General features: G+C 34.4%; 3 protein-coding genes across 6 annotated transcripts; 1 reads left to right on the forward strand and 2 right to left on the reverse strand.

Annotated features, from left to right (window-relative positions):
• Positions 1-5: 5 nt before the first annotated feature.
• On the reverse strand, positions 6-2,419 carry LOC117217125 (actin-related protein 8). Of its 2 annotated transcripts, XM_033464481.1 has the most exons (7): positions 2,180-2,419; positions 1,928-2,095; positions 1,374-1,865; positions 808-1,299; positions 515-731; positions 303-431; positions 6-215 (listed from the first exon to the last, which is right to left on the reverse strand). In XM_033464481.1, exons 1-7 carry the CDS (start codon positions 2,207-2,209, stop codon positions 43-45), a joined length of 1,701 nt encoding a protein of 566 aa, XP_033320372.1. In that variant the 5' UTR covers positions 2,210-2,419; the 3' UTR covers positions 6-42. The 2 variants fall into 2 exon arrangements, with proteins under 2 accessions (XP_033320372.1, XP_033320373.1); XM_033464482.1 differs by lacking the exon at positions 2,180-2,419 and having other exon boundaries at positions 1,374-1,868; positions 1,928-2,069.
• Positions 2,420-3,727: 1,308 nt separating this feature from the next.
• LOC117217132 (nucleolar protein 10) lies at positions 3,728-10,040 on the reverse strand. The gene is made up of 16 exons (XM_033464495.1): positions 9,683-10,040; positions 9,568-9,613; positions 9,267-9,481; positions 9,047-9,183; positions 8,744-8,956; positions 8,435-8,663; positions 7,930-8,349; positions 7,562-7,850; positions 7,229-7,466; positions 7,018-7,114; positions 5,887-6,003; positions 5,579-5,820; positions 5,140-5,517; positions 4,799-4,979; positions 4,444-4,659; positions 3,728-4,014 (listed from the first exon to the last, which is right to left on the reverse strand). Exons 1-16 carry the CDS (start codon positions 9,746-9,748, stop codon positions 3,775-3,777), a joined length of 3,324 nt encoding a protein of 1,107 aa, XP_033320386.1. The 5' UTR covers positions 9,749-10,040; the 3' UTR covers positions 3,728-3,774.
• A 526-nt stretch (positions 10,041-10,566) lies between these two features.
• On the forward strand, positions 10,567-18,347 carry LOC117217130 (profilin). 3 transcript variants are annotated; one of them, XM_033464490.1, is made up of 3 exons: positions 10,567-10,837; positions 14,087-14,372; positions 15,608-18,347. In XM_033464490.1, the coding sequence occupies exons 1-2, from the start codon at positions 10,727-10,729 to the stop codon at positions 14,354-14,356; spliced, it is 381 nt and encodes a 126-aa protein (XP_033320381.1). In that variant the 5' UTR covers positions 10,567-10,726; the 3' UTR covers positions 14,357-14,372; positions 15,608-18,347. The 3 variants fall into 3 exon arrangements, with proteins under 3 accessions (XP_033320381.1, XP_033320382.1, XP_033320380.1); XM_033464491.1 differs by having other exon boundaries at positions 14,087-14,368; XM_033464489.1 differs by having other exon boundaries at positions 10,568-10,837; positions 14,087-14,356.
• The last annotated feature ends 3,156 nt before the right edge of the window (positions 18,348-21,503 follow it).

The raw sequence follows: 21,503 nt of genomic DNA on the forward strand, positions 1-21,503 counted from the left end.
TAAAATTTTTTAATTTTAGAAAAATGTTTTATTCAAGCATTTTTACCACATAAATGGTGCTCTTTCTCTCAATACTCTGACACCTGCTCGTTCCCATTCTTGTCGACCAATCCATAATTCTTGAGCAGATTCTAAACAACTTAGAATTGCTGCTCCTTTCCATGCTGTCATACCAGGATCCATTTCCTTTGGTTGTGTTATGATATCCAATTGTTCTTTGCATTATATGCAAAATATAATATATAGTATCTTTTTTATTTAAAGACAAAACGGCATAGATATATATATATATATATACATACCAGCCCTATACATGTAGGGAATTTGAAGAGAAATCCGATTGTGTAGCCACATACCTATACCTTGAAATTTCATACCAGAACCAACAACAAGTACACAACTGTACATTTTTCTTTTCAGATCTTCCGTAGCTATCAAAAATGCAACAGTAATTAAAGTTTATTATATATAATATATATATTACACATTTGATGAGTCAACTGAATATACATACGACAGCGATCGATACTTTGAAGTACAGCATGATCTAATCCTAATAGTTGTTGGGGACCTACTACAAAGTCACGTGGAGCATCCAGATCGCGATTCGATAAGGTCGGTGCTGAATCTACAGCATCTACGACCACTTCTTCTTCCCCTGCTACAGTTGGTGCAGTTGCTTCTTCTTGCATTTCAGATGTTTGCTCAAGATTTTCTTTCATACCTCTTCTCTAAACAGTTAGTAACAAAACTAATGTTCATACTAGAAAAATAAGCACACTCACCTCTCTATGTAAATCTACATACACTCGTTTCTCGCAGGTAATTTTCGTCGTGCGGGTCTTCCGGATCTCCCATTGACCTCTTTTGTATATGTACGCTATGTGTTCCAGTAACTTTAAATAATTCAGGTTGAAATAAACTTAAAGGTGCGACCAAACACTCATCGCCTACTTGTAGAGTGTATTTCTCGGTTTGTTGCTTCGGTTTTCGAACTACAAACGTCTTTTCCTGAGATCCACATACATTCAAATCAACGTGACAGAAATCTTTCTTTAATTGACTCAAGAGTAACGCGTCTAGCTTATTAGATGGATCGCATGTTTTGTAAGGGAAAGCGCATTTCTGAAGTAGCCAGTAGAATGTCCGAGTGATATCTCCTCCGCCATAATCCATTCGTACTCTAGTATTTCTATGAGAGATTCCATCTTCTACGCAAGAAACTGATGTTTTTTGATCTCCAACATCAACTACACATGCGTATCCCAGTCCTGCACCAAATGTAGCTGCCACATGATCCTTTGAAACGTAGTGAAATATTAATTCACCAACAATAGAATACTCTAAGAACAAAAAAAAATATTAGTACCAACTTGTAATAAAAAACATGCTCCAAATCCAATATCACAGAGCATCAGCGTTGTTAATTCTTTTAAATATTGCCTGTTATAAATATCTGGAATTATAAGAACAGCACGATAATGTTTCAAATCTCTTAAAGGAATGTCCATTTTTTCTGTGAGAACATATTCCCAAATCGTTTTTAAATCAGCCATAACAGATCTTAAGCTACCACCAGGACGAGAATGAATGTTAAGTTCACCTCTCCTATATGGAAAGTGAATATTGAAATTATCATCTGGATTCAACGATAATATATCATCTCCAACTACAATGTCTTTATCTGTTTTTATCCATTCGACACTACATGGAGATGATATTTCTGGATTGGATCTGCGATTAAAAGCAGCTATTTGTTGGGGTGGCGTAGCATATCTTCTTCTTCCATCGGATTGCAGACAAGATTGTAATGTATGAGATACTTGTAGACGAGATTCCTCCATTGCTTGTGTCAGCTCTTTTGTCTACTAAAAACAATAAAAAATGAAACATCTTTATAAAAGTGTTATTTGTAAAAAGAACTTACTCGTGGTACAGCTGGTGGTAGCAAACTGTCTTTATATTCTAACCCTCCAACTAAACGTTTTCTGGCAACAGCATTTAGCATTGTACAAGGATTTAAGTCAGATGCTCGTCCCATCCTAAGATACATGGATCCAGGATGAATTATAATGATCGTTTGAGCTTGAATTTGCTGAAACACATTTAAGATAATTGTACAAAAAGTTTCATATTTGAAATATTTATACTACTATGCTGTAAACACATTGCAAATTACCTCTGCACACGATTCTTGAAAAACCGGCATGATTATAACTTTCGTATCACTTTACGCTATGATAGGTTATGTGTATGTTTTGCTATTCGAATTCTTAATTTCTGAGTAAGCCAGATATTAAATATAATTTTATTACTTTTAATTCCACTTATTCATCCCATATAACCACCATAGTAAATTTGCCATGTTCAAAAATATTTATTTTTCCAATAATAAAATTCACTTCTAATTCATCGAAAATATTCTGTAAATGCTTAAAAATATAGCATATACATATACAACATGCATCATATAACTTGCATTCTCTTTCATACATACATATGTATGCGTACCTTACTATATACGTAAATCATACAAGTGTTGAAGGAAGGATAATTAAATATGAACGTCTCTTTTTTACTCTAAATTTTTTTATTATTAATAGCAGTTTTCTATGATGAAAAAGTAAAATTTCTTTGAATGACTATTTATAATTTTATAATTCACAACTAAACTAGTTAGGAAAATGTAGGATAAAGAAGTTATGTGTTTGTTTTTATTAGTACTGATTTTTTTTATAGTATAGTGATATTACGTGCAGGTTAGTCCAGCTAAATGAGATCATGTAAATAATCTGTTTTAGTTATGTTGTATAAAAAGACTTCTTAAAACAAAGTTACATTATTTCAAAGGCCACATGCAACGGTAAAAATAGTTCCTCTTCGTAGCCATTTCTTTTTTTTTACGAAATTTCAAGATCATTACCATTTTTTTTAAATAGAATTATACATGTATTTATTTTTCGATATCCTTGTAGAACGTAAAAGCGTGATATATTATATACTCAATTATAGCGTTAATTATATACTCAATTAAGCGTTAATTATATACTCAAACGACAGGTGAATGAAAAAATCCAAATTTTTCGACTACTAATTTTTTAACTTTTAAGGGCTCGAATGAAAGTTTAGGACGTAAGAGATTAATTAAGATTAGTTTTACCTAAATACTTTTCCTGGTTTTTAAGCTATAAGCAAATTTAAAGTCATCCGATTGATGGCCAATAAAGAAATTTCTTGATCTATAAGGCGAATTCTTCAATTATTCAGGAATTAAACTAAAGTTTTAACTCTCCGAAATCATCTATATAGGATATTATTACAAATAAAATTATTGTAAAATTACACATCTACACAAATTATTACATAGAAAATCATAAACTCATTTTAAAATTATACAATTATTGTAAATTTGCAAATTGAATTGAATAAAACAATCTTGTTTTGCAAAACATGTAAACATTACTCTGAATTAAGAGCTGTTAGTATTAATTATAAGTATAGAATGAAAAATATACAAAAAGGATATTTTGTATGATTGAATTTATCAGTAGACCACTGATTTTTATACATTTATAGGAAATTTGAAAGCATATCACTTTACAGAATGTGCATGATATATAAAAATATATGGAATACCCAAAATAAAGTACTTGTTATAATATTTAGTAAATTAAACTATTATTATCTACCTATGATCCCTTTTTTAATCCATATTTATAAAAATATGAATTTACATAAATATCTGTAATCTATTTATCAAAGTGTAGGAAATGATTAGAAGAACTGACATTGTCCTAGTGTAAGAATCAAGATACTCCCTATGGTAAGAAATAAACAAAGGTATCTACCCGTAATTGGTACCCTAAAGAGTCGTGCATACATTTCCAAGGATGACGTGTATAGAAGTATAGTATCAAGATCTTCGCCAGGTGTACTTTGATAAACAAATGGTCGAATGCGCACTTCGTGTCCGATACTTTGAATCATAGAACAAGCAGTTGTTAAACGTGCTGCCTGTTGAAAAATAATAGGGTATCAGTTAAAACTTTCTTTTCTATACTTTGAACTTTAAAATATTTGAAATGCATAATTATCAAATATCAAACTATTCATTCTGATTCTATTTCACATAAGAGTACATAGGAAAAATATAATGTGAAAAATAATTTTTATCAATCTTCTTACTTTTAGGCCATTCGATGGTGAGAAGAAGTATATTAATATCTGATAATTAAAAAAAGAGAACTCTGACAAATTCAAAGACATAATATATGACAATAAGTCTTTTAAAGATAAGTGACAAATTTATAATGTTGTTTCGTAAGAAACAGTATGGAACTGATTGACAATGTATTGAATTTTAAAAGTACTCTTCTATAAATAACAAAAAAAAGGAACTCATTATCTTTTGTGCCTGTGATCCTTATATAGAAACAAATGTACCTGGATAAAAGGGACTATCGATATTAGAATCCAAAGAACTACGTTTGTTATTTCAACCCATGTGACAGAATTAGTTTTCATGTCGCTGTTATCATATCGGAGCAACCAAATTGTACCTGCGGCTGCCCATGATAAATTTACAATTGTGTAAATGCATACAGCTGGCCCTAAATCGTTATTAAAATATTTCAATAACTTTTTAAATTCGCTAATCTCCTGTAATATAAGAAATAACAAAAATAATACTGGTTTTTCCATCCTATTTCTTTTTTCTCTCTAATTGTTATTTTTTATTTTTTATCTACTAATTGACATGAATTAAAGGAAACAATTGTATAGAAATCAAGTTACAAACCCTCATCCAATCAATAGGAGCTAAAGTATGATGAAGTAGTTTTTCACGAAGAAAATACAGATGCGCCAGTAAAAGTTGCCCTTGCAAACAGTAACTGGTTATAATTGTTCCTTGAACCATATCATGCCATAATGTGCATACGATTAAAAGTACTTTCATTGTTATTTTTAGTTGATATGGACTGTGCAAACAATAAACTTGGAAGAAGTACAGAATAAAACAATGCTAACAGTATGAATAGAATACTCAAGGATATATTGAATTAAATATGCTTCAATGGGAAAAAATGTATAGCTTTAATCATCGTTTAAATGATACTAATATTACATTAGGCAACTTACCTGTGTTCTAGCCATTGAAATATAATGCTTCCTCGAGCCATTAACACATTTACTGTAATTAGTGCCATAATTATCCATACAAGACTCAATGCTATGAAAAACCACAATATCCGTACAAGTCTCCTTTGATTTCCACGATTTACAGAATTAGAAGATAGAAGAAATGCTCGTTCCATTAAATTTTGTAACTGTTCGTTTTCTTTAATTCGGAACAGATATACTGTATATATGTATGCAACTAAATGTAAAATACTGGGAACCAGATAACTAAATATAACATTTCCAAAGCAAGTAATTTCTTCTGAATCTTCCTTATTCAAATTGGATGCAAATTGAAATCTCAAAGGCATTGTTTTATAACAAAAACCCCTGTCTCTTCTAGAAAACCAATTACATTTAATAATAGTTATATTAAAAGTATTATATTAAGTGTTATTACCTAAAACATGCCATGTATTGTAGTATATATCCAATGCACATAAATATTGCAACTTGACAAGTATGAAGATTTGCAAAAATACAATAACAAGTGCATCGTTGTGAATCATCATTGCTTATTGGCTTTAAGCCCATTACTCCTAATAATCTCAAATATGGTCTTAATATTTTATGTTTGCAATAATGAAGTACCGCTGATGTATTCAGCATTTCAAAGTCTGGCATTTCTGTGATTTCACCAATCTATCGTAAAATAAAAAGAACATATAACTTACATGTACTAAAAGGGAAAATGCTAAATAGTCTTACTTCTGTACTTTGCATGTGCAAGTTTGACAATCCAGATGGTGTAGATTCCTGAATCGTTCCTGAATGATTTTGCTGTGGAGGATCTTTCCCATTCTTTGATTCGTTATTCGAGTTTACCTATTAACAATGATAATTAGAATATAATTAACATACACACTTTTATTATCAATTTATTATTAACAATGACACTTATTAATTCTATAATATAAGATGGAAAGAATCTGTAATTTGTTCTTTTTAACGATAATTACGTTATAGATAAAATGAATTTTGTAATCCATCAAAAATGGAAAGTAAGAAGTAAATGTGAAATATTATATTATAGATCTAGATTAAATTATAGATCTATAGATAGTGATTTGAATGTAAACAACTAGATCTTCAAAATCAAAATAAACAGTAATTAGCTCTATATAGAAAAATAATTACCTTATGTTTTTATCCAAACAAATATGTCAAGTGTTAATTTCTAAAATTCAAATTCGGCAATAGTCCACGATAAAATCGTGATATTATATATTATATGATAAATATATTTCATAATAAATAGTATATAACTAGTAAAACTAAAAAATTATGGAAAATATAATGTAAAACTTACTAATGTCATTTTTCTCGACAAACGGGCACAGTGCTTTTGAACTTGAAAAGAAAACATTTGTATCGATACTCCGCGTGATTCACCCTAGCGTATAAAATTTATTATATCACTATTTTGAGATGACACTTCACCTCTGTCAAGATATCCATATATACATCGCGTCGAAATAAATTATTTTATTCGTTGTATGGACAACTTCTAGTATGGACTGATAGAGCAAAGGAATCCGAAAAGATAAATGTTTTAGAACAAAATAATAGATTATGTAAAAATATTTTTTATTCTAGAAAAGAATTGCCTAACATTTAACAAATTAAATACAATGATAGATATTAATATTTTCTTTTAGATAAATTTCCTGCTGGTCTTAGTAGATGTTTATATTCCTTTTCATGTCTCTTCACCAGTAATTTTCTTCGCTTTGTCTGTTTCTGTAAATAAATATATATATATATATATATATGGATATAAGAATATACATGTTATATACATTGTATATGTCAGGTATAACGTTTATAACATATATGTACCTTCTCAATAGAGAAAGTCATTTCCCTGTTACCACGTGAACTAGAAATTTTAAGACCCTCATTTTCATTTCTTCTCAATCTTTCTCCTAAAGTAGCTCTAAAACAATTAATCAAAATGATGGTAACAATAAAAAAGATACCAAAATAAATTCGTAGAAGTAGATTTACGTGTTGATATTTCTCAAGTCTCTATATATATAACAATACGCACTTGCTTTGTTTCTTTGCCACTGGTTTTGCATCTTTAAATTCAACATCCTCTTTGATTTCATAGAATTGAGGTTCATTCTGAATACGTTCGTTATTATCTGTCACACTTTCATCATTCTCTTGCATTTGTCTTTCGTTCTTTTTTATCAACCGGTATTGATTTTTCATTTCTTTAACCCATTGTTTCTCATCTTCTGAACTACTATCATCATGAATAAAGCTTTCATCTGAACTATTATCTGAAAGTATAAGTCTCATTATCAAGTTAATTCAACATATATATATATATATATATATATATATATATATATATATATACAAATATTTGTACAACCATGATGTTCGTCTCCCATTGGATCAATTTCCGCCTCTTCTTCCATTTCTTTTTCAGCCTTGGCTTTTAACTTCTTTGCTTTACTCTTACTAAGTTGTGAGATAACGGGATTTAACAACGTATACTCTGCCGAATTTTTATCCACTTGAAAATCTGGATTAGTAAACAGTTGTTTGAAACGTTCATCTGTTAGAAGATTGGAAGAAATATTTTTCTTTTTCTTCGCATTTGTTTCGTCATCCATTAACTTTAATGCAAGTTCTTTATTTACACTCGGCATTTTTTGAATCTACAAATATATATAAATATAGATGAAAAATGTATGATATTCCGTAGATAACGTTATAGAATAATAAAATATTTAATACCTGTACTCTACTACCGCGAGTTTCTTCCACTTTTTGCTGAATTTTCTTTTTCTTATATTGTTCAAATTCAAATGGTTTCATTACATCTCTTGCTTTCTTATACAATCGAATATCCATAAAGTAGCCATGCATATAAGCTCTAAGAAGATTAGTGCCTTTCAAGTGCGAAAGGCTTAATTCTTCTAACTCTTTTTCAGTTACAAATTTATAATCATCATAAATGATATCGTAATTTAATTCTTCTAGTTCTTCAGTCAGATTATCCAGAAAACTACACCAATGGGGAGCTGGGCCAAGGGAAGGAATGTAAAACGTTTGCATTTTCGTATTTTCGTTGGCAATTAAAACCATTCCAGTGTTTGGTATAACACACATATCATTAAAATCGTGCTGGGCTTCTATGGATGTGTACAATTTACCCTGTAAAACGTTTTTCCAAAGTATTCAAAGATGTTTGCAATTATTATTCATCTTTCTCATCCACCGACTCATAAATTTTACTCACATTATTCTTTTCCCATATTTTCACAATAGAACTATCCATAGAATAAACCATATCCATTGTTTGATGGAATTCAATATTTTTAATAGGCAACCCATACATGTGATCTTTGACCAAAAATGGCTTACTGGAACGAATATCATATAATAATATTTGACCAGTCAATGTACCTACTCCAAGTGTTAAACCTCCTTGATATCTTAAACTAGTAACCGCAGGAACTTTTTCTAATCTACATAATAATAAAGTAAATGCCATAAGTGAAAATATCAAGAACTTGCCAGTAGATTGCATTACAGTATACTATCATACTTATTATCTTCTCCAACACAATGTAAAGCACAGTCCAAACTACCAACTTTATTTCTAACTCGAGGGTCCCACACTTCTACTTTTCCCTCTTCTGTTCCAACAGTAAGAAGATGATGAACAGGATTTATTTCACATTTATTTATGGATGGTGCCTCTGTCAAGAAAGACTGCAAAAATTGTCCTCTTTCAAGATTTATTCTGTAAATCTCGCTACTGTAACATAATGCAAGCTAATGAAAGTAAATTTTGACTATTTAAGATCTTAAATAAAGATTACAGTGTTGAGAAGAATGTGCACCAAACCTATCTCCCACGACAAAAAGATCACAAGATGGATAATGATATTTTATATCCCTTCCAAAACGAGGTACTCTAATTACATAATATTTTCCATAAGCAACATGGAACTCTATGCCTCTGTCATAGCGTAGAAATACCAGCTGAAAGGTAAAGAATGATAAATTCAATTACCGGATAATTAATACATGGATAATACATGATTAATATAAATACATTTACATACTTTGCTATAATCATCTGATAATATGTCAAAAGCAGCAACTTCAGAGTCAAAACATCTTTCAAATTTTAAAGATAAATTCTTTACATCAAAGCATTTTACACGTGGCTTATATATACCTGTCGCAAATATATATTGCCCATCATTTGATATTTTGATTGAAGTACTAACACCAGGCATATCAAAATCTTGTATAAGTTCGATTCGACGCCGAATATCTATCAAAATGATATTGTGATTTACATATAATATTTATATTTTATCACTATATAACAGGTAATAGGTTTATGTAAAGTTCACTTACCAACATTTTTCTTCAATAAGCTACGTCTTTTACGTTCCGATAACCACTAACGTAAATTAAATTAGTACTATTAAAATGTATAGAACGATATTTGATATAACAAATAAATATTTACCTCTGGAAGAGACTTCCCAGCGCTTAGATTATATATCTTCACATCATTCGGGCAAGATACTTGCATTTTGGAAAGACAGATATATATGACAGATATATATTAAAATATATCAAATTTGTAATTCATATTGTTCATAATTAATTAAAAATCAAAACCTCAGAACACGTGCCGAAACTCTCTTACAAATTCAAGAGATCATAAACTCATGTATGTATAACGTTTACATAAATACTTAGCACGTAAGTTAGTTATATGTATGTATATACTTTAAACAGAGAGGTCGCCACGATATCTTTGTTATGTATAAGTGTGAAAACTATTAAAGCGAATACCAATTAACGAACTTGCAATTAAAAAGCACTTCCATTGCTATTTTGTCGATAAAAAAAAAATTATTTAAAAGTATGTAAGATCAGAGTTTGAAAAGTCGATAGGATACAATAATATGTATGAATTAAGTATGGTGCATTCGAGTAAAAAACGAAAATTTTTCTTTTAAATGATGAAAGTACCAGAAATGATGAAACAAAAATGTATAATTTAATCCTCAAATGGTATTGTTGGATTATATATTACAATAATTTACGTCACATTACTGAAATTTAGGGTATTTCATGTTATTTTCTATTGGGCATTCTCCGCGACAAAGATTAATAATAAAATGAAATTAAATGAAAAGTTTTAAAATTAAATAACGATGAGCTAATGCACGAGGAAAATTAAAGCGATGAAAGAATATAATTTCGCGAATATCGAGGATTTGAATATATCGATTGGTGAATCTATGGGTTGGCAGAACTGTTCGGTTTCGGTAGTCAATTACCGGCCGGTTATCAAGAGTGGGGAGAACACGATCATCGGGCGAGGAGAGTTTGGTGGGGTCGAGAGGGGTCGCTGCTAACCACGAAGAGAGGAGAGGAGGGGCGAGAGAGAAGTGTGGCCGGCGTTGAGCGCATATAGGTAGTCGTGAGAAGAGTCAGTCAGTGACGGGTTGTGTCTTTAGTGGCGTGGTGAACGATTGAGTCGAGCCGCTTGTGTTAAAAAATGAGCTGGCAGGATTACGTTGACAAGCAGCTGCTCGCGTCTAGGTGTGTTACCAAAGCTGCAATCGCGGGACACGATGGCAACCTTTGGGCAAAGTCTGAAGGCTTCGAAGTGAGTATGTCGTTCGACTAACGCCTCGGAAGCTTATTATTAGCTAGCCGACAAGAGGGAAAGTACGCACTGAATATACTTCAAAGAAATTTAAACGTATCATATCAGTAACTTGCACTTCGTATTTTTCATCTTTTCTCCCTTCTCCTTAGTTATCGTTCACCTCAGTTGATCCAGTATCGAATATTTTTCTCAGTTTCTTTATATCGGGCTAGAGTGCTATATATTAGTGATTAGCACGTAATGTATGTATTTACTGTTGATACAGTTTTATGCCTATTGATTGACTATATATTACTAATAAGTTTCTTGTTTAATACGTTCCAGTAGAATCTTAATGAATTTCGCGAAATAACATGATCAGTGTAGAGAGGGTTTTTGTCGTGAAAAAGATATTGCCACGTAATCATCGGCATATTTTGTTTTTCCAAAGCGAGGAAATAGGTATCCTTGGGTGTGTAATAAATGGGAAAAATCGTTGAAGTTCCGCGTGTTGACCCGGCATGGTTATCCCCTCGTGTTACCGACGCCGGTTAGATCGAGTAATATTCGAGATTAAGTTGTCGGATATAGTTGAAACTCGTTACCGTTCAATCAACAATAATTGAGATTTTCGTTTTTGTCGGAAATTTTCCCAAGGTATTTCGTCCACCGCCCAAATATGTCTGCAGCAGAGGACCGGTCGTCGTAGATACATCGCATAAATTCTCGAATCGATGGGAAAAACTAACCATTGTATAAGCAAATGGATTTATCTTCGGCTAGATTTCGAAAGAAAATTTGTTTCGTGCGGCTATAAAGGTGGTCTAACAGGGTAGGGTGTGGCAATTTTCACCAGAGAAAATTTTGTCTGGTCGAACTTGAATGGTTTTCGACTAAGTTTAACATGGCTGCCTGCCGGGCACGTTGCCGCTGCCACCCATGGAAATGGTGGCTCCTATTGTCGGTAGTGGCTTCTATTCCTTATCGAAGCTGTTCCATTTTCAACATTTCTCGTCACTTACGTTGGTATTCGCCCCGAAGCGAACGAAAATTTTAACGTTGATGGCATTCGTTACGAAGATGACTCATTTCTTCGGAAGCTATCCTCTGTTATCGAAAGACGTACGCAGTGACGCCTACGTGCATGTTCGATTTCGATGTATCTATCTCTTTTGTGCTTTTTCTGTCTCTTTCTGTTTTTTCAATACCCGGCCGAAATGACTGAAAAACGCACAGAGTTTACATGAAATAAAGATTTTGTTTTGTATATGTGAGATTTGGATATTCGAGCAGTTCGAATTTTCGAGAATTGTTACTTGGAGATTTGTTATATTCGAGTAATAGAGTTTTTTTGTTATATACTTTCCTTTCTTTATTTTCACCAATGTACCAAGTAAAATTGTTACAAAAAACGATCGGAGACAGTTCTAGAAAAGTTGAGGTCGATCGACGCGCCATCCGCGTTGTATTTAAAAAGCTCTTGTGAATCGTGTCGGTAAATTCTAAGGACCTCGAATTAGCGTGTGCGATAGTAAAATGAAACGATGGGGGGTTAAAAATGTTGAGAAAGTTGGAACAAAGAGGTTGTCTCGCTTCGACAAGGGAGGAGGCCCCCCTCCCATGTAAATTTTACTAGATATTCCTTGCGTATACATATACAACCATAGAATCTTTTTTCTAAGGATACTGAGGTCTTCCTCTTGTCATTTTCGTCAATCAATTGACAAGACATTTAATTTTTTTTTCATAATTTTACTTTTCACTCGCAAGCATAATCTCGAGTTCTGAGAAATATATCGAAGTATTTTTGGGATATGCATGATTTGGAAACAGTAAAATTACGTCTTAGTTTCTGAGAAAGAAAGGTAATGCAAAAGCGTAGCGTGTTTGGTTACAAGGTAAAGCAGTTCTTTCTTGGATTCGAAGAAAGGCTTTACGCGAAGAAAGACGGCGAAACGTATAGATAAAGGTCGCCAGCTGCACCGTGGCCTCGCGCGCGCACACACACTTTCCGGCTACGAATGCCAAAATGGCGATGCCGGCCGGGCAGCAACCTTCCACAGTATCGTACCTGGAGTCTCAAAATGGGCGTTTTGCCGCCTGACCAAAATTTTTCGTAGAATCTTGCTTTTCCATTCTGTCACTACGCTTCATCTTTTCATGCTTCGCAATCTACTTTACCCTCGGAGCACCTACCAGAATTTTGTTAAATTTTTCCACAAGTATATTTCGAGAGATTCGAAGTGGAGTAGATAATAGCTCGAATGCGAAAGTTAAAACAAAATAATTTAAATTATATCTATGTGGTAAAATGAGGTTAGATTGCTATGAATAATGACATTTTATACAAATTAACAAATTATCATGGAGTTCTAGATAACAGTGATACTTTGAATTTAAATCCAAAACTACCGTTTCGAGTTATTTTTAAACACGAAAATGTCACGAGGTCGTCGACGTGCGGCCACAGTTGCGCGCGAATCCTTTCTCGCGGTAATTATACTTTGTGGAAATTACGATAGGTTTTGGCGCAAGGTAGGATTACGAACGTTGCCCAATTTAATGTAAGATAATTTCAGACGACCTTGACGTTCGATAAACGTATCCGATTACGATTGTTAAATGTGTCTCCCCTTATTGTTCTGTTATCCGTTAGTGGTACTTTATTAAATATCCTATAATTATTCACACACAAACATATGCGCATACGTGCGCGCGCATAGCGCTCATCTGTTTGCCATATAAATACCAGAAAAATATTTTTAATTCTAAATCTTAACCGCGTTGAAAAAATGAAAAAATAGTTAAGAATTATGAGGTTAATGGTTTAACATTTGTATGATGATGATCGTGCATCAGAAAAGCGTATCACGCGGTGCAATTTTTCTGTAACAAGGTGAGTCGTTATCAAAAATGATTATAGATAGAGATATGTTTTCTATGTATCTATATCTGATACAAGTGGTATCGCAAGAACACCGATTAATCTATTTTGTCATGTTTGCTAAACTTCACTTTTATATCTGATATACACAAAAGCATTGATATGACTTTAGTGGATAACAGGAACGACAAAACAATGTAAAATCGAATTCTATCAGTTTCTATTTATATAAGTCGTATTTACATTGCATTGTACAGGGGATTTATGTTATATTATGTATAGGGGAGACACAAAATAAAGAACTATACTTATGCACTGTCTATCATTTAAATATGGATTTGAATTGACTTTTGTACGAAGATGAAAATAATTTCTGTGCATAGGTAAGTAAAGAAGAGTTGACAAAATTGGTCCAGGGATTCGACGAGCAGGATATTCTGACGTCGTCGGGTGTTACCTTGGCCGGCAACAGGTACATTTACCTGTCAGGTACGGATCGAGTGATAAGGGCAAAGCTTGGCAAAGTCGGCGTCCACTGCATGAAGACGACGCAAGCGGTAGTTGTTTCTCTTTACGAAGACCCTATACAGCCACAGCAGGCCGCATCGGTCGTTGAAAAACTCGGGGACTACCTTGTGTCCTGCGGCTATTAGGTTGGTATATACGTACGTATGTATCATTCGAGTATATGTATCCTTAGGCTTCGAATATAGTAGGGCAGCGAGGAGCGAGGATAACGGCGAGTAGCGATGGGCTCTGAAACAATTCGAATTGAAATTCAAGTCTGAATCAAAACTTTCAAAAGTTTTAACCTTCGAATCCTGTTTGAACTGGTTCGAATTTGTCGCCACGTATATATATAATACAGATAGGAACTTTTCCAGATCACATCGCTAATCATCGCTATCCTCGCTCCTCGCCACTTCACTATAATCTCATAATTAGTACATTAAACCTTTTTCACGTCTCTGTGCGGTAGTCACCATGATATAGGTTATGTCGAGGTGATAGATTAAAACATCGAGTAGCAGCGCCGATTGTTGACACGCAGAATCATAAGCAGCATTTCCACACTTTTTGATAGGGAGAATTGAAACAAAGCCTTTTGTGCAACCCTGATTACTTTATGTTTCGGCACCTTATCTTGTTAGGTATAGGTTAGTTCGCTTGAACGCGTTGACGGTCGATTACTGACCAATTTCGTAATCTCTTTGTATCGTGATGGCTACTGTACGTGTATATTTTCAATGCATGAACCACACGCTACATAGTCTTGAAAAAATTTCCAGCCGAACGAGACGAACGGTGAAATTCAAAGATATTCGTTACGCGCGTACGAAATGACACATGCATAAGTGAGTCACTCTCGCATAATTTCAGTCGACCGCTTTGGCTCGATGTATCAGTTTGCCACGATGACTAATCACGGATTTGCGCGCGTCCCTCGTGCTTGGATCGCACACTGAGAAGCACTGACAAATACGTACTTCTTTTCTACCAGCGAAAGAACAGAGTACGCGTGTTCTTTGTTTGAGAGCTATGAACTAGATAGAGAACATAGAATAGAAATTAATCACATGTAAAACATTACATTTACTATTGAATTTTTCTTTAAAAAAAAGGAAAGACGCTATATATAATTATATAGAGGATGGGGCATAAAATGTGACAAATAGGTTTTTTTTTTTACAAAACTGACTTCCTCATTTAAAAAAAAAAAATAGATTGGCATTAATATTTTATCGCTTGAAAAATGTATCTGGCATCGAAAAAACGAAAATAAGTAGATTTTATTTTCCACTTTCCTTCCCCACTCTTTCTCTTTTCCTTCACACTAACTAATTAATTGTGTTCGTACAACAAAATTAACAGCGGGATGTTTTCCACTCTTCTTTTTGTTTCAGTAACCTCTGGGACCCAACATAAATATCTAATATTAATATTAAACGATACGATCGATTATTTTAATGAACAGCGAATGGAATGCGTCATGCCGCACGAGTCGCGCCGGAACTGCCGCAAGCTTGCCGCGCGACATTCGATGAAGAGCAACAACTACATCAGCAACAACACCAGCAACACAGCTATCATATTCCAGTCGTCGTTCTCTCCTCTTCGATTCGGCCGATCGACGTTCGGGGAACAGACGCACGCGCTCACGTGTGTGTAATAACTTCCGAAAAAAGCTCCTAAGCATTTACTTGGAAAATGATCGCGCAAATTGTAATCGATGAAGGGCGGTCTTTTCATTGTTTTCGTTTCATCGTAGCACCCATGTTTCGAATTTTTATGTCCGTTTATGTATTCACGACCGAGATAATGTCAGTACTATAACGACAGGAATTCCGAAAGCTTCGATGAAGACAAAGGAAAAAAACGCTTTTTTACAATTGAATAATAAAACGAAAAATTATGAACCGCAAGTACCATGCAGTTTTACATTTATACGCACCATAACAACAGATAAGTATTTACCTCAGAAGTGATAATGACATATACAGTGAGCCGGGATGAATTAAACGAGGGCAAAAAGAAGAAATATCTTTTATTTGCGAACGATCGTATTATGTCGATTCGTTGACGGAGAGACAAAAATACACGAGACGCATGCATTAAGTATAAGAAATAATGATAATAAATAATAGTAAACTATTGCGTGTTAGGTTTACAGTCTTTTTTGTAGAGAATGAAAGGATGTTAGAGACGGTGAAAGAGAGAGAGTGCAAGCGTTAGAGAAAGTTTGATGGAATAAAAGAAGAGGTGATGATGGAGAAATGGGCGTGAAAGAGGAAGCGAATGATCGAGAGGTAACTAACGAATTAGAAAGAGAGGGAGTGAGCGTGTGAGTGAGAATAATAAGGGAAAAGGGGGAGGTAGAATGTGAATGAAAAAATTAATTTCAAGAATTGAAGAATCGCGAAGAGGGAACAAGGGAAGCGGTGTCTGGAAATGTGTAAGAGAGCGCAATAGAGGTATTAACACCGATGATAGATACGGAACAAGATGATAAAAGAGGCAAAAGCGAAGTGAAGCTACAGTCGATGAGACAGTTGACAGCAATGGTGGCGGTGAGAGGACGGTGCGGACGATGCAGGCAAACGCGCGGTAGGGGGTGAAAAGGCGTGGATTGATTGTAATCCTGGTTGGCCTCTCCCTCCCCCATCCAGATCGATACAACCCTTTTAACTATTTACTCTCTTTAATATTGCTATGTGTAAGAAGAATAAAACAAATCGGGGGATGTGTCACTTATCGATAAGAGGAAGAAATACAGAGAAAGAGAGAGAGAGAGGGAGAGAGAGAGAGAGAGAAAGAGAAAGAAAGAAAGAGAGAGAGAGAGAGAGAAAGCGAGGGACAGGGGTGAGAACTGGAACGAGAAAAAGAGTCGCAAGATGTACACCAAGATAATATAAATATATAAATATGACATTTTCAAGCGCGCGTGGCATGCATACAAAACACAAACACGATTGCGAAAGTTGAAAGGTAGAACTATACACGGAACAAGAATACACATATAATTCGATTTTCTATAATTTTTATATCTTCATTTATTCATTTACATCTTAGTTTTAGTTTCTTCTTTTATATAATCAGTGTTCCCTATCTAACGAAACCGATTATAATCGAAGATAGTCTCTTACGTTTGATACGTGGATCTAATAAAAAATCAAATCTATGAAAATAAAAATTTGGACTTATATAGAAACATATTCGGAAGAGCAACGTAGTTCTGCTTGGCCGTGTAAACGTTTTTCATTCGACTAGCGCAGTCTTCTATAAGTTATACCAAGAAGAACACCCCCGCAGTCGTATACAGACGCGCATGTATACACACACACACACACACACACACACACACACACATCTAATACACGATACCGCTATCATTTATTATTACTGTAATATTACTGCTACTATTATTATTATAACTGGTTGCTTGTCGATTCGGCTGGTGTCAAGCAGCAACCCAAACTACTATGTAACGATTTTTATTGATAACAAAATAAGGAATAAACATTGAAGTAATAATTGTAATAAAAAGGTAACTCCCAGGCGTCGTTGAAATATTCGCATCCGCCTCATGCTTTTAGCTTTTACTTTTTTGTTTGGAAAAGGATATATATATATACACATATATATAATATATATTTTGAGATCCTTACGTTTTATGGGAAAAAAATCGTTCTCGTTATATCGAGACCAACAATGCGACGATTATATACATACGTACTACATTTTTCGTGTCTTATCGAAACTGGATCGAACTCAACGGCCGATAAAACCACTTTCGACTTTTTGAAAAAATAATATGTACACCGGAAGATGGTCGATGTTTATGGTTCAAGAAAGGCAGAAATAGAAAGCAAAAGCGGGTGGGATAGGGGGATGAGTGAGGGTGTTGCGTGCGCGTCGAGCACGCGCGCGCTGGGACGCCTGTGCGCATGAGAGCGAGAGAGAGAGAGAGAGAGAGAAAAAGAAAGAGAGGGCTACATTTGGTTGGTTAAAATTAGGTATATAACTTTGTAAAGCCGATATACTTGCTCTTAAGATTTTTTTGCAAATGTCGACAAGAAGAATCTTCAGAATCGTGACACACGAATAATGTTTAAGGAAACAATAAATTTGTATAAAGCGGTGTAATGAAACACCTTTTGTTTTCATTCATTCGAATAACGTTCAAAATAGAGAAATTATCGTAGAATTCTATGCCTCACGACTGCATATCTCGCGGTGATAAAATAAACGATAAAAACCGCGTCCTTCCGCGACCACGAATAAGATTAAATCACGCGTATGTAACTTCCGGTTCTCGGTTTCTGGACGCGTTTATTCTCGTTTCAAAATGATATTTAACATACATTATTGGGAAATTACACTTACCTGTACGTGGAATAGAGATTTCTCATGTAGTGCATATATACAGCGTGTTTCATTGTTTCCCAATGTCTTAAAGGAGTTGGGTGAAGAGCTAAAGTGAAAGGGAAGAGGTTCCTGTAAATCAAGCGTGAAAAACAAATCGTTTATTCGAATAAACGGCATCAAAGCCACCAAGCATACAAGGGAGTAAATGTTATTTTTACTTTCGAAATATGGTACTCGATAGTACTAAAATTTTGTTTATTTTTTTGTTTAATAAAATTAATTTCCTGCAAATACGTAGATCTTCGATCGTATTTTGTTGATTTTATTAAAAAAAAAAAAAAAAAAAAAACAAAACAAAAGGAAAGGAAGGGCGAAACAAATGGCTGTGTACCGAAGAAGATATCTATTTTGGTGTTCTAACTCGTGAAGCCTTTGATGTTGTTTATCTTACTAAACGTTCTTATTTCAAAAAAATCGGAGAATGGGATAACCTGCATATCATCGTATACGTGTACATGCATATGTGCGTGTGTATATATATATATATATATATAATATCGGTTCATCTTAATTTATAAACCGTTATTTAATTTATTGGTAGATTAGAAGATTAAATAAAACTTTTTACAAAATTATCAAGAAAATTTACATAAAAATCGCTCTCGCTTACTCGCATTGATTTTGTTTCATCTTAAAAAACATTACTTCTAATTACAGCGACCAGGATCGCCACACTTTTATATTTTCTATCAATCAACGCTTTATAGCCTACTATTTTTAGATCGTTCTCGCGAAATTTATTCGATTCGCATCTCAGAGTAAATAATTGGATGATTCTCCAAATCTCTTTCTGTCATAAATAACGACTAGAAAGATCAGAATGAGAGGCGCAAGCCTTTTGCGGTGGAGAGAACAATTATATAGATATATCTATATATATATATATATCAATATATATATATAATATATATATATATATAAGATACAAACGAACGGATGGTCTCGGATAAATGTTACGTATATACGGAATTCGAAGGAAAGACTTGGATCGTAATTCACGAAATATGGTCGATATTAGTACCGAGGCGTCGAGCGCTTGATTTCGTCGAATGACTTTCCTAATCGTGCATTCGTAATCTTGCGTTCGTGCATTTGCGCTACTCATTTATTGCCATATCGTCTTTTTTATTCTTTTCTTTCTTTTTTAGTACCTTTAATCCTTGTTCTTCCAACGATGAAACGATAAAGCTATCGAATTTGTACTAAAATGTTCTCCTCGTTTGCGTTAGTCCTTTCACAGACTTTGTCCATCTACTCTGTGTAATCTACAAATCGTTAAAACTACGCGAAGCATACACATTTTATTTACCCGAGTTTGTTTCCGCTTTTGACCCGTTTCTTTTCCAACTTGTACACGACGCTCGTTTTCATTCAGGGAGACAAAGACTAGAAGAAACGATGCGCCCAACGAACCGGTCTTAACATCGTGGCTAGTTAAACAACAGTGGATTTGATAATGGCGTACACGAATATCGTATCGTATCGTATTACATGCCCGGCAACTTCGGTAACTTGGCTTTAGCGTGCACAGTGTGCGTCTCTTATTCTATCGGTGATGTATTGGAATTTCTCGAATACAATCATGTTCAGAACACATGTGAAAAAGGTTAATACGGGTGACAACGTTTCGATACTTAGCTTACGAAATGTCTCACCTGTTACCGGGATTAAAATGTTCAAGATCTGTGTTACACGAGTATCGTGCACATTTTTCCTTCGTATTTAACGCATATTTAACACGAGAAACACGAATGAGTCCCTCGACTAGTCTCGACTCGTTTCGAAACATTCGAAATTTTCTTCCGAAGAAATCCATCTTTCCCCTCGTTCTTCGTTCTATCTGTTCTTGGCTATTTGTCAAGAAAGTTTAGGCATTTCGGTGCTTCTCTCCTTTCCAAATGGGGTCTCCACGGCTAGCGGTGATTATTTCACGATACTACCCGTTCGAGGGAAACAACGGTTGTTTTGTTGAAATCGCAGATAAGAGGGAGAGAAAGGGAGAGAACAGGGGCAGGGGCAGAAGCAAACAAGAGGAAGAAGAAGACGAAAAAGAAGAAAATGATGGAAGATGACGAAGAGAACAGAAGACACCGTTGAAAAAAGTGATTGAACACGTACACGCGTGTGCGTGAAATGAGATATAGCATACCGCGCAACGCTGGGACGAAGATTGCTTTACAAACGTTCGTTTAAATGGCATTAAGTTTAAGTAGCATTAACCTTTATTAGATTACCTTTTAAGTTATCTTATTAGATAGGTGTGCATGCATGTCAACGAATGTGCGACAAAGCGGCCAGCGTGCCCTCGGGTTTTTGTAACTGTAGTACTTAGTAACAGTAGCAACGGTAACAGCAATAGCAGCAACAGCAGCGGTAGCAACAACTAGCACGCGGCCGATGCGTATCTCGAATGCCCATCGTTCTCACAGTCCTAGCTCGATCTTTTCACGGCGAAAAGATCGCGGAACAGTTGCTCTCTTCTTGCGTTCCTTTGTCACGTATCCTTATGATTCGCGATCGTTATTTACAAGTGCCACTATACATAGAGTGTGTAATAAAACCGCGTTAAAATAAATAAATATATCACGCAGGGAGAAAAAAGCGGTATCATAACCTATGTTGCGGCCGAGCCACGATTGCCACATTTCTTTCTTTCTTTCGTTTTCTTCTGTCTTATTTCTTCTTTCCTCTTCCTTGAAATTCCAGCGTCCTTTTAAGTCACGTGCTCGTGTTATCGCCCTCGTAATCGTTCCAACGACTTCCGCTGTATTCGATATATCGAACAAGCCGCGAACGATACGATTATTTAAAATACGTTTTAAATAACCTACAAAGTGAAACGACGTGCAAACATGTTTGCACGATGAACACGAT

Source organism: Bombus bifarius, unplaced genomic scaffold, assembly GCF_011952205.1.
Source record: "Bombus bifarius isolate JDL3187 unplaced genomic scaffold, Bbif_JDL3187 scf7180000007974, whole genome shotgun sequence".
Classification (NCBI taxonomy): domain Eukaryota; kingdom Metazoa; phylum Arthropoda; class Insecta; order Hymenoptera; family Apidae; genus Bombus; species Bombus bifarius.